Genomic DNA, 14228 nt, shown 5'->3' on the forward strand with positions numbered 1-14228 from the left:
TGGCTGGGCCAGGGAGGTGATCAATGTCTCCTTGCAAGAGGGGGTGGTTCCTGCCTGCTTGAAGGAGTCAGTGGTAAAACCTCTCAAGGACCACCTCTCCACATATGAACTGATCCAGACCCTGCAATCATCACCTGAGGCCCTTCTTCATGCACATCCTTTGTGAGAAGTCCAGAGGATGGCAACATGAGAACGAGCCTTTTCTGCAGTTTGCTCCCCATTTGGGGAGTGCTCTCCCCAGGGAAGCTTGCCTGGCGCCATCATCACATATCTTTAGGCGCCAGGCAAAAACATTCTTCTCCTCCCAGGCCTGTGGCTAATTAAACAATATATTATGTTTTTATGCTGTGATCCTTAGAAGGACAGCATAGAAGTCTAATAAATAAATATTACTAAATGTATTGGGTTTTATGTGTGTCTGGCATTGCAAAAAGAGAGGAAGGGATATCAAACGCCTTGTTGGGTGAGGGCTTGGAAGAAGTTCTGTGAGCCTGCAAACCATGAAGGAAATTCCTAAAAAAATAAGGGACACAATCTACATGAAGTTAAATCGTAGTTGATATTTTACTGCTGGTGGCTGCACTCTCTGCGTGGTGGGTGAGCGGGAGAGCATCAAATGGATGAAAAAGAACAGAGCTTTCAACCATTCTGTCTTTATGGAACATTTCCACCTTATGGAACTTTTTCACCATCCCACCCACAGGGCCAGTCCCTCTTTTCTGTACTTGCTGTAGAAAAAAAAAATAACCGTTCCTTTTTGGAGAGGTATTTGCAGTGCCTTAATAGAAAGCGTGTAGGGACGCAGGTGGCACTGTGGGTAAAAGCCTCAGCGCCTAGGGCTTGCCAATCGAAAGGTCGGCGGTTCGAATACCCGCGGCAGGGTGCGCTCCCGTTGCTCGGTCCCAGCGCCTGCCAACCTAGCAGTTCGAAAGCACCCCCGGGTGCAGGTAGATAAATAGGGACCGCTTACTGGCGGGAAGGTAAACGCCGTTTCCGTGTGCTGCGCTGGCTCGCCAGATGCAGCTTTGTCATGCTGGCCACGTGACCCGGAAGTGTCTCCGGACAGCGCTGGCCCCCGGCCTCTTGAGTGAGATGGGCGCACAACCCTAGAGTCTGTCAAGACTGGCCCGTACGAGCAGGGGTACCTTTAATAGAAAGCGTGTTGGCACCTACATGCAGAGGACGTCTTTAGGGTTGAGGGCACAGCATTGTAAAGGAATAGAGGCCCAACTCAGATGAACTGTGAAAAGTTTCATGGTACAGTAACCAGTTTGTTCATGCCTGTCCCCTCAAGAGGTTTCAAGGGCTGCACTGGCCCCCAAGGCCTGGGGTCCCCCACCTCTGCCACAGAGTACACTAGCACACGAGGGATCTGTCCCAAGCTGCTTATAAAGGAAACTCTAATAGACGGACTGCTGTTCTAGTCTTGAAGCTGGGATTTGAAAGGGGTTTAAGAGCATCCATTCATTCAGTTCCCCAGCTGGAGAATTCCTGGAGACAAGTTTAGCACAGAAGATGCAACTTCTGCATCCCTTTCAGCTTCATTGTTCTGTTCTACCTGCAGTCTAAAAGAGTGACATACATATCTATCTGATGGGCTGGTGAGCATCTGTACACTGACAATGCAAATACTCCCCCCACCAAAGATATTCAAGGTGACATTTGCAACTGCAGGATCGTCCAAATCTGTGCATCATCTCCTTGACTTTGTGGATTAATCCTTTTTTCCAATTTAAGGATGCTAAAACTGCAAAAGATCCTGTATTAAACTACTGATAGATAGATACTTACATATAAGCTTAATCTTAGATAATCCTTAATCAAATAAATAAATAAATAAACACAAGCTCTTTTACATTAAATTTTCTGGAAACTTAATTGGGGCCATGGGGGATATTTTCTGTTCATAAATGTTGCAACAGAAAGATAGTTTGGCTGTTTCATTTGTCATGGGGAAATGGAAATGTTACTCTCCTGTTAGCTGCATGAATACATATATATATATATATATATATATATATATATATATATATATATATATATGGTGATGAAGAAAAAAAGCAATGGCAGCCATAAGAACTATATTTGAGCGATGACTGATAGGGTTTACTGTAGTGAGGAATGAATGACAGTCTTGGATGCAATCTGTCCCGACAGCTCTGTGATATGCTAATGTCTCACACAGTCTAGGATGACAGATACAGACACCCTTCATGAGAGAAAGATGCTGGCACCTGGATCCGATATAGATACATGTGGGTGAGATGGCGCACACAGCGCTTGTGCCAGAGAGGCTGCGTCTTGGCAAACAAGGCTGCTCCATCTTGCTATGCCGCAGCTGTACTTGCAAATCCTCTGCAAAAACCTCCTGCCTAATTATTAAGCCTGGAGAGTTATGCCAGCGTGATTTGCCTTTGGCGGCCAAAATGTGTTTCATAGGTGAGTAAATCCCAGTGTTGGGGTACACAAATGTGGGCGCTAGGGGCAACCATAAGTCTTTTCCTGGAGACTGCTAGTTCCTGGATGTCCGGCACAACACCGAGAAGCCCTCTTTCCCTACGTGCTCAATGCATTTCATGGGGGGCAAAGAGTGGAAACAGACACAGACTGCCTTCCTGCCCCCATGTTCTCTGGCATTTACTCCAGACCCTGGAAGGAGCAAGGGTCCAAGTGTCTCCCAAGCTGGCACAAGGATGCAAAGGGGCAGAGTTGGCTCCCCACTTTGCATCAGGCACTGGGGAAAGTCAGAAGCAATGAGACAGTCTCCCTGTTTCTGAAACTTAGCACAAAACGAGAGGTGGGTGACTCTCCTTTTCCCCTGAGTTTTTTGAACACACGAGAGATCTTGAGAGAGAGCTCAGCGGTGACCACAGGTAATGGCTGGCTATCAAGGGCAGGGAAAATGACTGAGTGTTACTTGCTGTGCAATACCTTCTCCCGTAAGAGGCATTCTAGCTGACTCAACGTCCTCGACCGCGAATCTTCAGCACTACTCCACCTAAAAAAGTAAAGGTAAATGAAATTACCATGAACAATGTTGCAGATCAGCAGTGCCCACCATACTCCCCCAAAGAGCAAGATATTCAGGGCCTTTCTGCCCCCCCCCAAAAGGCTCCGTTTTATGCACTGTTTGTGCACTGCAGCGCCCCACTAGTGGCTGTTAACTGATCTCACACCCGGCAGTAACAGGACCACACTGCCTCCTTGTTTGTTTCTTGGGTCCAGTGTCATGTTGCACATTTGGAAAAAGCTGCCCACAGACCCCCTTGTCACCAACCCATAATCTCAAGGACTCTCTCCCTTTTATAACTATTCCTGGCAGAAATAAGGAAGACATGTGTGCTCTGCTGTCTTCTATATCTCTCCCACCCCAAGTATTTCAGAGCATCCTTAGATTGTTGCAAAACGGAGAGCAGCATTGGCTTCTGCTCTTTCTGCCTCTCAGCCTTTACAGGGCTCTCCCATTCCCTCACCGCCTTTTCCCTCCCTGCTAACAAACCGCTAAGTGGGGGAGAGAATATGCATTAAGGGGGGGGTGTAGTGAGGGTGGAGAAACATGCTCTGGTACACGTCACCCTTTCCTTTAAAATGGACACCTGCAATCTTAACCCCACCTCCCCCCACCAGGCACGAGGGGCAGAAAGTCTATGACGCCACAAGGAGGACTTCTCTTCACACTACAACAAAAACTCCTGGATAATGTGATGAATGTTCCTGCTGCTCTAAGGAGGCTAGTTGGCTTGGCAACTATTATCAGTTGAACATGCCCAAGCATCAGGGCTTGACCTGAAGGAATTGGGGACAACGTTTGCAAAGGGAAAGGAAGGCAAAGTGAGATTTTGATGTGCCTGAAATTGAAACTTTCAAGAGACTGAAATTTTAGCATCAGAATTCACAAGATTATCCAAAAGGAGCTGTGTGCTAAAACATTTTCTTTTGTATTTCAGAAAGATAATCAAGGTTTGTTGTATTACTTAGGCTTGCCATTTAAAATAAATGCAGTAGTTCCAAGGTTTTTTGCCTTTCATTTTTCCTACAACACATCTCTTTTTGAAAACTTAAGTTAGCAATTGGGGGTCCAAGTAGTTAGCCTTGCCCAGGGCTCAAAATAGCCTGGCACCAGCACTGCCACCAGTGTTGACATGTTGGGGCAATGAGCAAGCAGCGAATGATCTTTGAAGGATCAGCCGCAGAAAGAAAATGAGGCAGGGAGGGGAGAAGGCCACATGATGTGGTCCACGGAGATGTGGCGTGAAAGCCAAGAAACCCGATATAACCCCAAAACTATAGCATGCCAGAGGCATACTGCGCGGCACCATACAATGCATTTCTTCTAGAAATCCTTTTTGCGTTACCACCAATTAGAAGAAAAGTGGGTTTTGGCTCAGGGACATCTAAGATGCAGTCATATCAGAGGGAACGTCATGTGGTCCCACTCCCCAAATGCAGCATCATCCAAAGTTTGGAGTGAGATTTTGGGTGCTTATAAGAGGAAGAGGAAGGAGGAAGTGGCAGCCGTAGTGATCAATGGAGCTGATGAAGAGCAGAACTGAAGCTCTGACCAGCATTCAATTAGCTGAGAGCCAAGCTAGACAAGCACCAGGAAATTCACTTGCAGCCTTCTTTCTATTCTTTCCCCACAACTGATGCTTGTGGCAAAGGGGGACAGAGATGTGGTATCCCATCACCCAAAAGCCAAGAGAACAAGGGATGGGGTTTTTAACCTTTTCCACCCATCACATTTTCCTGATCAACTAACACAGTGGTACCTCTGGTTATGTACTTAATTCGTTCTGGAGGTCCGTTCTTAACCTGAACCTGTTCTTAATCTGAAGCACCACTTTAGCTAATGGGGCCTCCCACTGCTGCCGTGCCACCAGAGCACGATTTCTGTTCCCATCCTGAAGCAAAGTTCTTAACCCGAGGTACTATTTCTGGGTTAGCAGAGTCTGTAACCTGAAGCGTCTGTAACCTGAGGTACCACTGTAACCTAATTTCCTGATTCTTTAAGTGGGTCCAGGAAGACTCTCTCACAGAGGGAAGTATTCACCAACCCACAAAACCTATTGCCCAGCCCTGCCTGGCTCACATTTATAAGCCAAGATAGGCAAGGATCAAGGAGACAGGTGGTCTCTTTCACTCATCCAGGCATCTTGTCCACATCCGTGGAGATAACAGGTTGAAAATGATTGCAGACAACCTGAATGGATAAAGTTCTGTCACTCTTCCATCTCACGGTGGCGTCTTCCTCCCTTTGAATCTGAGTGATTTTATCTGCCAAAAACTTATTTATATGGTGCTATCTAAGCACATAATGCTCTGCAACCCAAGTTAATTTGGTTTTTAAAAAGGCCATAGGCTGTATGAAAGTAGTCAGAAAGTAGTCAGAAAGTAGTCCTAAACTCGCTTTCTAAAATCTTGTCTAAGGAAAAACAGCAGCTGTATCACCCTCCAGTGGTAGATCAGGGTATAACTAGGGCTACTCCTTTGAATCTGATAGGCTTATGTCATAATAAAAAGGCTAGCATTTTATGGTGATACAGGAATCTTTGTTGTTCTTGGTACCACAAACTAACATGTATGCCTGGAATATTTGGGGGTGGGGAAGCCTGGAATTTACATCACACATTTTAAATACTTGTACTTTGGTATTTATTTTTTTTAATGCAAAAATATAGATTATTTTAGAAAGCTAGCATGCCTATCCTTCTGGAAACTTAAAATACCGGTAATGAACTGATCACAAAAGTTATTAGGTGTCTGTGTCCGTATGACAGCTTATGCGTACAAAGCACTGCAAAGTTGTCCTTACAGGCTGATCTAGATCTCCACTCAAATGAGTTTTTGAGAATGTCAAAGCGCCTAGGAGTGTAATTTCCTGGGCCAGTCTCCCTGAATTTCTCTGTATTACACAGATCCGGGTGCTGGTGCACAACCCTGAATCTACTGGGCTGCTACTGTAAGTTCGGGTCCTCACACACTGCCATCGTTCAGTTTCCAGAGCACTTAAAAATATATGTGCACTTGTCAAGCCAAACGGTGGGCCAAACTCCTGCATCAGCTCTGTGGCTTAAGAAATCTAAGGTGTGCTCGCCACACCCAGGCTGCTAAAACCTTCCTCTGGCCTCAAGTGGCTTTACATTGCAGCTTTGTGACAACTTTGTGGCTAGTATTTTTTAAAAGTCATTTGTGAGTCGGTTCTACCTTGCCCAGCCCAGATGTGCTGTGCGCAATGCAATCATGATTATTCTTTCATCAAGCAGACGGATGAAGATGTGCATTGTTTTCCTTAGGAGTAGCATCGGCGAGCTCTGAAGCCATCTGGGATCAAGTCTAGGAAAAGGGAATGAATAGATTTCCCCGCCCCCTGCTCTTCCATGTCTTGGAAGTTATAACGGAGAACATGCTATAACACAGATTCCACTGCAGTGCTCTAAAGGGACCAATCCCATAAAACTTTGGTTTTAATAATGTTTTGGGGTGGCATGCATATTTGTGGTATGACAAGGTTAAAGCTCATAAAGTATTTAAAAACCATATTGTCAGGAAAGCATTGTTTAGTGTCTGGATAAGGTATAAAGACTTACTTGAGAACAAAACCCTAAGGTGGTTGTCACCGATGGAAGCAAAGGCTCAGAAAAAGCTCAATATGCAGGCCAAGTGGCCGAAATATTGGGAAATTTTGGAGCAAGAAGGAGACATATTGAAACTGCAGAGTTTTGAGAACTTAAAAGACAAAGTGCGAGACTGGCTTCATTATTATCAAATAAGAGAGGTTTATAATTTGGATAAAAAAATTGGCTTCCAGGTGGAAAAATCAAAATTGGAAACAGAACTGTTAGATCCCCAAACTAAGATACTTTCTAGAATGTATAACTTGCTGTTAAAATGGAACACTCAGGATGAAACGGTTAAATCTGCTATGATTAAATGGGCACAGGACTTTGGACATAACATTATGTTTGCTGACTGGGAACAGTTGTGGACCACAGGTATGAAATTTACAGCATGCAATGCCTTAAGAGAGAATATTATGAAAATGATTTACAGGTGGTACATGACACCAGTCAAGCTTGCAAAGATCTATCATTTGCCCGATAATAAATGCTGGAAATGTAAAGAAACTGAAGGTACATTCTTTCACCTTTGGTGGACGTGCCCAAAGATTAAGGCTTTCTGGGAGATGAACTATAATCAAATGAAAAAGGTATTTAAATATACCTTCCTGAAGAAACCAGAGGCCTTTCTCTTGGGCACAGTCGGCCAATTGGTGCCAAAGAAGGATAGAACTTTCTTTATGTATGCAACAACAGCAGCAAGAATACTGATTGCAAAGTATTGGAAGACACAAGATTTACCCACACTGGAAGAGTGGCAGACGAAGGTGATCGAGTATATGGAATTGGCAGAAATGACTGGCAGAATCCGAGACCAGGGAGAAGAGTTGGTGGAAGAAGACTGGAAGAAATTTAAAGACTATTTGCAGAAATACTGTAAAATTAATGAATGCTAAAATGATGTTGGATTGAAAATAAGTGGTATTGGTATTAAGATTAACAAGAATATGCAAATATGGATTGATAATGAATGAAAATATATAGTTATAATAGGTTAAGATATAGAGTAAAGATGGTTGAAAGAGGGTAAGGATTTGCTGAAATGTCTTTGTGAATGGGAATACAAAAAGGGGAGGTGAGAGGAGGTCAAGGAAACAAGTAAATGAGTCCAAAGATATTGAAAAATGGATATTTTTTCTTTTTAATTTTTTTTCAACTGCCTGGGTTTTTTTTGCATTTTGTACCCTTTTTATTTTTTTTCTATGTGTGTTTTTTCTTAGTTTGTTAACTGTTGTTATAATTTTAGTTTGTTATTTGTTGTTATAATTTTCTCTATTTTGTAAACTTACGTTTTCTATTTTGTAAAATTTGAATAAATATCTTTTAAAAAAACAACTTAAGAGATGCCTCTTGTTTAAGATAATCTCTCCTCTGCAGCACTCTCCTTAAGGCCAGTTGTTTGTTCTGAAGCACAGCAGGCTATGCTGACAAAATAATTGCAGTACAGGCGGAAGTGGCCAGCTGCATCCCATAACCAAGACCATTTTGCAGGAAAGATGGTGCATGGTCATGGCACACTGTCCCTGGTGTGGCTATAATTCAAGTGCAATCACTATTGCCTATTCATGTTGGCCAGCAGCTTGCAAGCAGCAGAATTAGGTGGTAGAGGACTGTACCACTTCAGAGCGTAAGGGGAAGGTGCCATGTTTAAATTCTCAACCCCCAGATGTGCAGGCCTATGCATTTTTTTTTAAAAAAAACTTCTTTAACTATTTTAATCCAAAAGAGCACAACAGGGAGCAGGGTGGAGTTAGTTTCTACTCACAGGGAAGGATTTTGTTGGTATAACATGGAATATTTAGAGCATTTACACCCCTTTATTCTTCCAAAAATGCTCCCAGGCCAGCTTATATAGTATCAGTTAAAACCTAGAAGTCCTTGCCCACCAAGAAGGCCCAGCACAAAAAGAACAGAGGAGAGAGAAGGAAGAGGGAAAAAGCAAGCTCAGGCACCAAATAGTAATTCTCATAAAGACTAGCTGCAGTGAAGGCAGTTCAGGGCCGGGACGCATGTGATGGAGCTGCCCTCTCAGCAGAGCTGGTGGAATGAGCCCCACACATGCTGTCGACCACAGACACAGCCTGCTGCTGCATCACAGTTGAGCGAGAGGAAACTCCACGGAGTTTTCATAGAGTTGATGGAATAAGGAAAACTTTTATTAGTATCTTAAAAATCTGATTCCCCACCTGCAGTCTAATAGTACAGTCTATTCCACCAGTGTATAACTTGACCATCTACTGCTGCTGCATGTGTAAACCACGTCACAGATGGCTTTAAAGCTGGGTAAGTCAAACCTATCAAAAGGTGCTGGCTATTAGCTAGGGCAGCTTAAAGGAAGCCTCAGTGCTCAGAGGCAACAGGCCTCTTCGATATCATCTGCTAGGAGCAAACAAGGAAGGAGCCTCATTCTTGTGCAGGGCCATCTTTACCCAAGGGTGCAAGGGGTGCGGGGCACCCGGGCACCGAATTTTGGGGGGCGCCAGGCGCCCGCCGCTGAAGTCGCCTAAGCTCTTAACTATCTACCTGTTATGAAATAATAAATAATTTTGATCAAGCTAGAAGAACAAAATACATACTGTATTTTTCGCCCTATAAGACGCACTTTTCCCCCTCCAAAAATGAAGGGGAAATGTGTGTGCATCCTATGGGGCGAATGCAGGCTTTCGCTCAAGCCTGGAGAGCGAGGGGGGTCGGTGCACACCGACCCCTCTCGCTCTGCAGGCTTCAGGAAGCTATCCGCTAGCCGTGGGAGACCCAGCTCTCCCAGGGCTAGCGGAGACCTTGCCGGCACCCAGAAGCTTGGGGCGTGCTGAGCTCCGCACGCCCCAAGCTTCGGGATTAGCACAGCGCTCCGCTAGCCGTGGGAGAGCCACGCGAAGTTGCGGGGCTCTCCCACGGCTAGCGGAGACCTTGCCAGCACCCCGAAGCTTGGGGCGCGCTGAGCTCACGCCCCAAGCTTCGGGCTTAGCACAGCGCACCTGGGGGGGAAATAAATTTTTTTCCCCTTTATTTCCCCCCAAAAAATAAAAAAAAAAAAAAAAAATTATATACCTAGGTATTACCAAAATGTATACCTACATTCGACTTTGTGTGCTCATTTAGCAAAGACGCGCCACGCCAGCGGCAGCGCTTGTCATTCACAACAGCGGCACTTGACTCAACGATGGCGCCTGTCATTCTCAATGGTGCCGTGCATGCAAAATGAACTCTTACATCAAAATATTATGTTACGTACAGTGGAACCTTGGGTTACGTACTGTCTGCCTTATGAACGCTTCAGGTAATGAGCTCCGCTAACCTGGAAGTAGATGCTCCTGGTTGCAAACTTTGCCCTGGGCAGACCCCATTAGCGAAAGCGCGCCTCATGTTAAGAACAGTTTTGGGTTAACGGACCTCTGGAACGAATTAAGTTCATAACTGGAGGTACCACTGTATTGTATTGAGCTGTGCTGCTATGCAGCAGCAGGGTCAAAGGCATCTTTGAGACGACTGATGTTTCTCCTAAGCAGGTGCCTAAACAATACTTATAAGTTTAAGTGTGATGGTGTTGTATACTTAAGTATAAGTGTATTGTAAATAAATGAGCAAATAAATTTCTTTTTCCTCCCTTCTTTCATAAACAAGAGATAAAGGCACACATAAGCATAATAAAAGTTAATTTGGGGGCTAAACTACATTTGGGGGCGCTTGGCGGATCTTTGCACCACGGCAGCACATATGCTAAAGACTGCGCTTTTCTTGTGCCCTGCTTGAGAGACAGCACCTGGCTAACCAGAATTCTGGACTAGGTGGACTGTTGGGTCCTATGCAGCAAGGCTGTTTTTATGTATGCCTCTGAAGAGAGCAATGTTACACCACCATTCTGCTTGCAGGCTCCCTGTTATGCTCCCTGGTCAGCTACTGTAAGTACTGTGAATACTGATGCACAGTACTCTCAGTCTGGGAATATCCCAGACATTGCCGGGAAAGTTGAACTGTAAGATATTGAGAGGGAGAAGGGAGTTGGCACTGGTCTGCCTTTTTCGCTGACAACACCACATTCTTGGTGATGTGTAGGCCTGCCTGAAATTTGGCTTTACTACTTCTACCAATCTCAGAACTTCACAGTTCAAATCAACAAAAGTTCTTACGTCCTTTGGAGGTGGTTAATCGGTCTGGCAAACTTCGACAAGAACTCAAGATAAGGTACAGCAACTTTGGTACAGCCCGGAATCTGTTTCAAAACAAAGAAACTTAATGTGAATGGTATTCTGTGGTGGTTGTTTTTCATCATGTTGCCTGCTCCCTTATTGTTCCATTAAGGCAACATTTAATTAAAAAGTTAATCTTCGTTGTTCAGATCTGCTTGCATTCTTTCATTTCTCAACAAATGTGTTATAAGCTTTCAAACAGCCCACAGCTCTCTCATAAAAATATTTGTTATTCTAATTGCTCACCGGTAAGATTATTTATTATAATTTATATTCCACCTTTCTGTAAAACCACACACTCAAGAAAGCTTTTCAGTGGACTGCTTCTTGCCATGCTTCTTACTGACATATTGCTTCCGTTTAATATTGGGAAGTATCATAACAGCTAGAATGTTTTACAAGAAAACTTGTAATTCCATTGGGCCTGTGACTCACAGCAAATTTATACACACAACAGAATTAAAGTGGGAATGCTTTTCCTGGACTACACTATCTCCTGCTGCAGGTAGAGAATTATATGTCTGGAGTCTCTTCCTCAATAACAACAATTTAAAAACCTCAGTGTGTAGAGAGAAAAAACAGCATGCAGCGAGAGAAGTTTGTTATTGGCTTATGACTCACCTGAGTTCAGATGACATGCCTAGCCAGATCATGGCTTGTTTCCCAAGAGGGGAGAAGCCAAGTACCTGCCTGTGTGATTGACACTATAGGGAAAGATTTAAGCCCTCCTTCCCAGTTGAGACTGTGAGAAACTCCCACTGGCACCAATAGGTTTATTCCTAATTCTGACGCAAAAGTTCTATATGACAATCACAATTGCTCCTAACTCACATATGGCAATTAATTTTAAAAACCAATGCTGTGATTGCTAATTATGCCTAATGATACAGTTAATGATAACATGCAGTTAGGCCCTTTGATAACTGAGAAAAAGCTTATATACACCCACAAGACTACACACCTTGTCCAGCAAAGCATCAAACTGTTCTTGCGTCAGGGGTAAAATGAATGTTTCAATCACTCTTCTAAATTCACCCTTAGTGACTTTCAGGGTTTGATCAACGTCAACTGTCTGAAATGCATTTTTGAGTTCATCTTCTTTTGCTAGAGCCTTCTGAAGCAAAATCTGCTCAATATCCACCGAAGACAATGTGGGGTCAGGGAGAGAACTGACAGATGCAGCTAGAAAATATATTATAAAGTTATAGTGCCTGTGGTACACAGTTCCTTCAGCAAACCAAGCACAAAGTCATGCCAACTTCTACATTATCAACCTAAGTTTGACTTTTCTACATTAGGAACCTTTCAGGACTCCAAACAGGCAGGGGGAGATGGGGGCATGTCCACTGTTCTGTTGTTGGCAGAGGAAAGCAGCAGGTGCCTCTAGAAAGTTTTAAGGAGAACATGAAGGCAGTAGCTCTCATCTACTGCTGGTCCCTAGCACCTAGTAGCCAAAAGTAGACTGCCTCTAAACAAGGAGGCTCCATTTAGCTAAGAGACCCATCCTCCTTGAGCAATACAGTGCTCCACGTTCCTCCCCCAACTCTTGAGCTTGAAGCGCAGCAGATGTTTCCAAACTCCTACATCTTCCAAGGAAGACCCAAGGTCCCTTTCACCAGGCATTTGGGAAGTATCTTTATTTTATTTATTTATATTGGATATTTATATCCTGCCTTTCTATGATAAAAGCAAACTCAAGCCAGTTTGAGGCCTGAAGGTCTTGCTTCCTCTTTACTTTTCCTCTTGGTGTGAAAAGAGTCCCAATTAACACCCTCTTACCTTGAAACCTCCCTTAACTGAAGGTCAGCAGTAGCCTGACCCATCTCCCAATTTCCTTGAATTATATTGCACTACAGGTTTTATCCTGCCAAATCTCAGTCAAAGCTATTTCTCCAGAGTGATCTTGCTTTGTGTTTCTTCTCTGTAACAATGGGGCTTCAAAAATCCTTTTGGAAAAGGCCTTTCAGAGTTATCTGTTCCTTCCCCATCCACACTGATGCAGCTTTTACAATGCTCTCTCTGAGACCAGGCCAAAAAGCTTAATTATGAAGAAAAGAAACTCAAGTGAAGGGACACTTTGAAATGGATGGGGGGGGAGGCAGGAAGTGCAACTGACTAGCAGGAAGCGCAGCTGAACTGCACTTCCTGTTCACTCCATCTTGTACAAAATCAATCTTGTGCATCTTTCCCAACAAGGAAACAAATAAGTTTCCAGTGTGAAGACTTGCTTGCATATCTCCCCGCCTTAGAGAAATGAATTAAATCATTTTAAGAAGAGCCAGAAAAATGCTGAGAACACGAAGCACAAACCTACTGTTCTTTCTGTTGCCCTCAATAATTTCCACATCCCTAGCAGCCTGTCTTACAGTGCTTGGCTGCTGTCAGAGCCTGCAACATAAACTTTAGTAAACATGCTTACTTGAAATTGATTTGATAGATGTTTGTGTGCTGCTGCTGCCACTGCTGCTGTTGCTACGTGTTGATGATCTGGTTGAAGGTGTCGACAGGCCTCTTGAATTAAACACAATTCCATGGGATTGAGGATATAAATTACTGTAATCAGCGGCACTAACAACTCTGGACATGATTCCTGCGGAAAGTAAAAGGTGTGACACCAGCTATGAGGGCATGGAATTGAATCAGAACTGACCTCACTCCACAAGCAGCTTGAGCAATTCCAGGGGGCTGAAACTTAGGGCTCGTCCACATTTGCACTTGACCCATGCCTAGAAAGCAGATTCTGGAAGACACTTTAGATCAGGAAGATTGCACTGCACATCACTGCTGCTTCAACCCTTATTTCCAACTAAACATGCTTAAATAATGGACTGTATCTATTTAGGATATGAATGAAGCCTTTGGAGTAAGGGCCAAACATAGTAGGGTATTTCTAAGTCATTATGAATAAGGTGAGGCTGTTAATAAACTACATGCAGAGCCAATGTGGCATTGCAGTTATAATTAATGCTGAACTTGGGCTGTGGAGACCCAAACTCAAATCTCCATTTGACCATGAAGGTCGCTGGAGGGCCTACCATGATCTCTCAGACAAGCCTACCTTTCTATGGATGTCCTGAATAAAAAACAGGAAAACTCTCAGGTCTGCTGCTCTATGCTCCTTAGACAGAAAGAGCAAATAAATTGAAGCACAGGTAGAAAACAGATTTGGCTGCTAAGGGTTTCTTTTACACAGCAGCTGCTCCTATTGGTACAAAAAACCCCACCTTGTTCTCTGAACTTTTTTCATCTCCAGTCAGCCCGCAACTTACGCACGATTAACTTGTGTTCTTTCAACTTTATGCACTTGGCAAATAAAAACAAAACTGAAAGGGGGCAGGCGTCCTAGGAAAAAGGACTTTGGCGATCCCACCAGCCATTGCACTCGGTGTGCTTTGATGATATGATATTGGCTTTAAGGGTG

The 14228-nt window shown here is 43.9% G+C and overlaps 1 protein-coding gene across 5 annotated transcripts in view; it reads right to left on the reverse strand.

Moving 5' to 3' along the window:
* Positions 1–14228, reverse strand: part of EFCAB6 (EF-hand calcium binding domain 6) — a 103236-nt gene that overhangs the window by 88529 nt on the left and 479 nt on the right. For all 5 annotated transcript variants that reach the window (XM_077930769.1, XM_077930768.1, XM_028728725.2 and 2 more), the window contains exons 2-5: positions 13227–13397; positions 11769–11989; positions 10748–10830; positions 2932–2998 (exon numbers count right to left, since the gene is read on the reverse strand). In XM_077930769.1, the coding sequence (XP_077786895.1) occupies positions 2932–2998; positions 10748–10830; positions 11769–11989; positions 13227–13392 (537 nt within the window). In that variant the 5' untranslated portion in view covers positions 13393–13397. The remainder of the gene's footprint in view (positions 1–2931; positions 2999–10747; positions 10831–11768; positions 11990–13226; positions 13398–14228) is intronic.

Source organism: Podarcis muralis, chromosome 6, assembly GCF_964188315.1.
Source record: "Podarcis muralis chromosome 6, rPodMur119.hap1.1, whole genome shotgun sequence".
NCBI lineage: Eukaryota > Metazoa > Chordata > Lepidosauria > Squamata > Lacertidae > Podarcis > Podarcis muralis.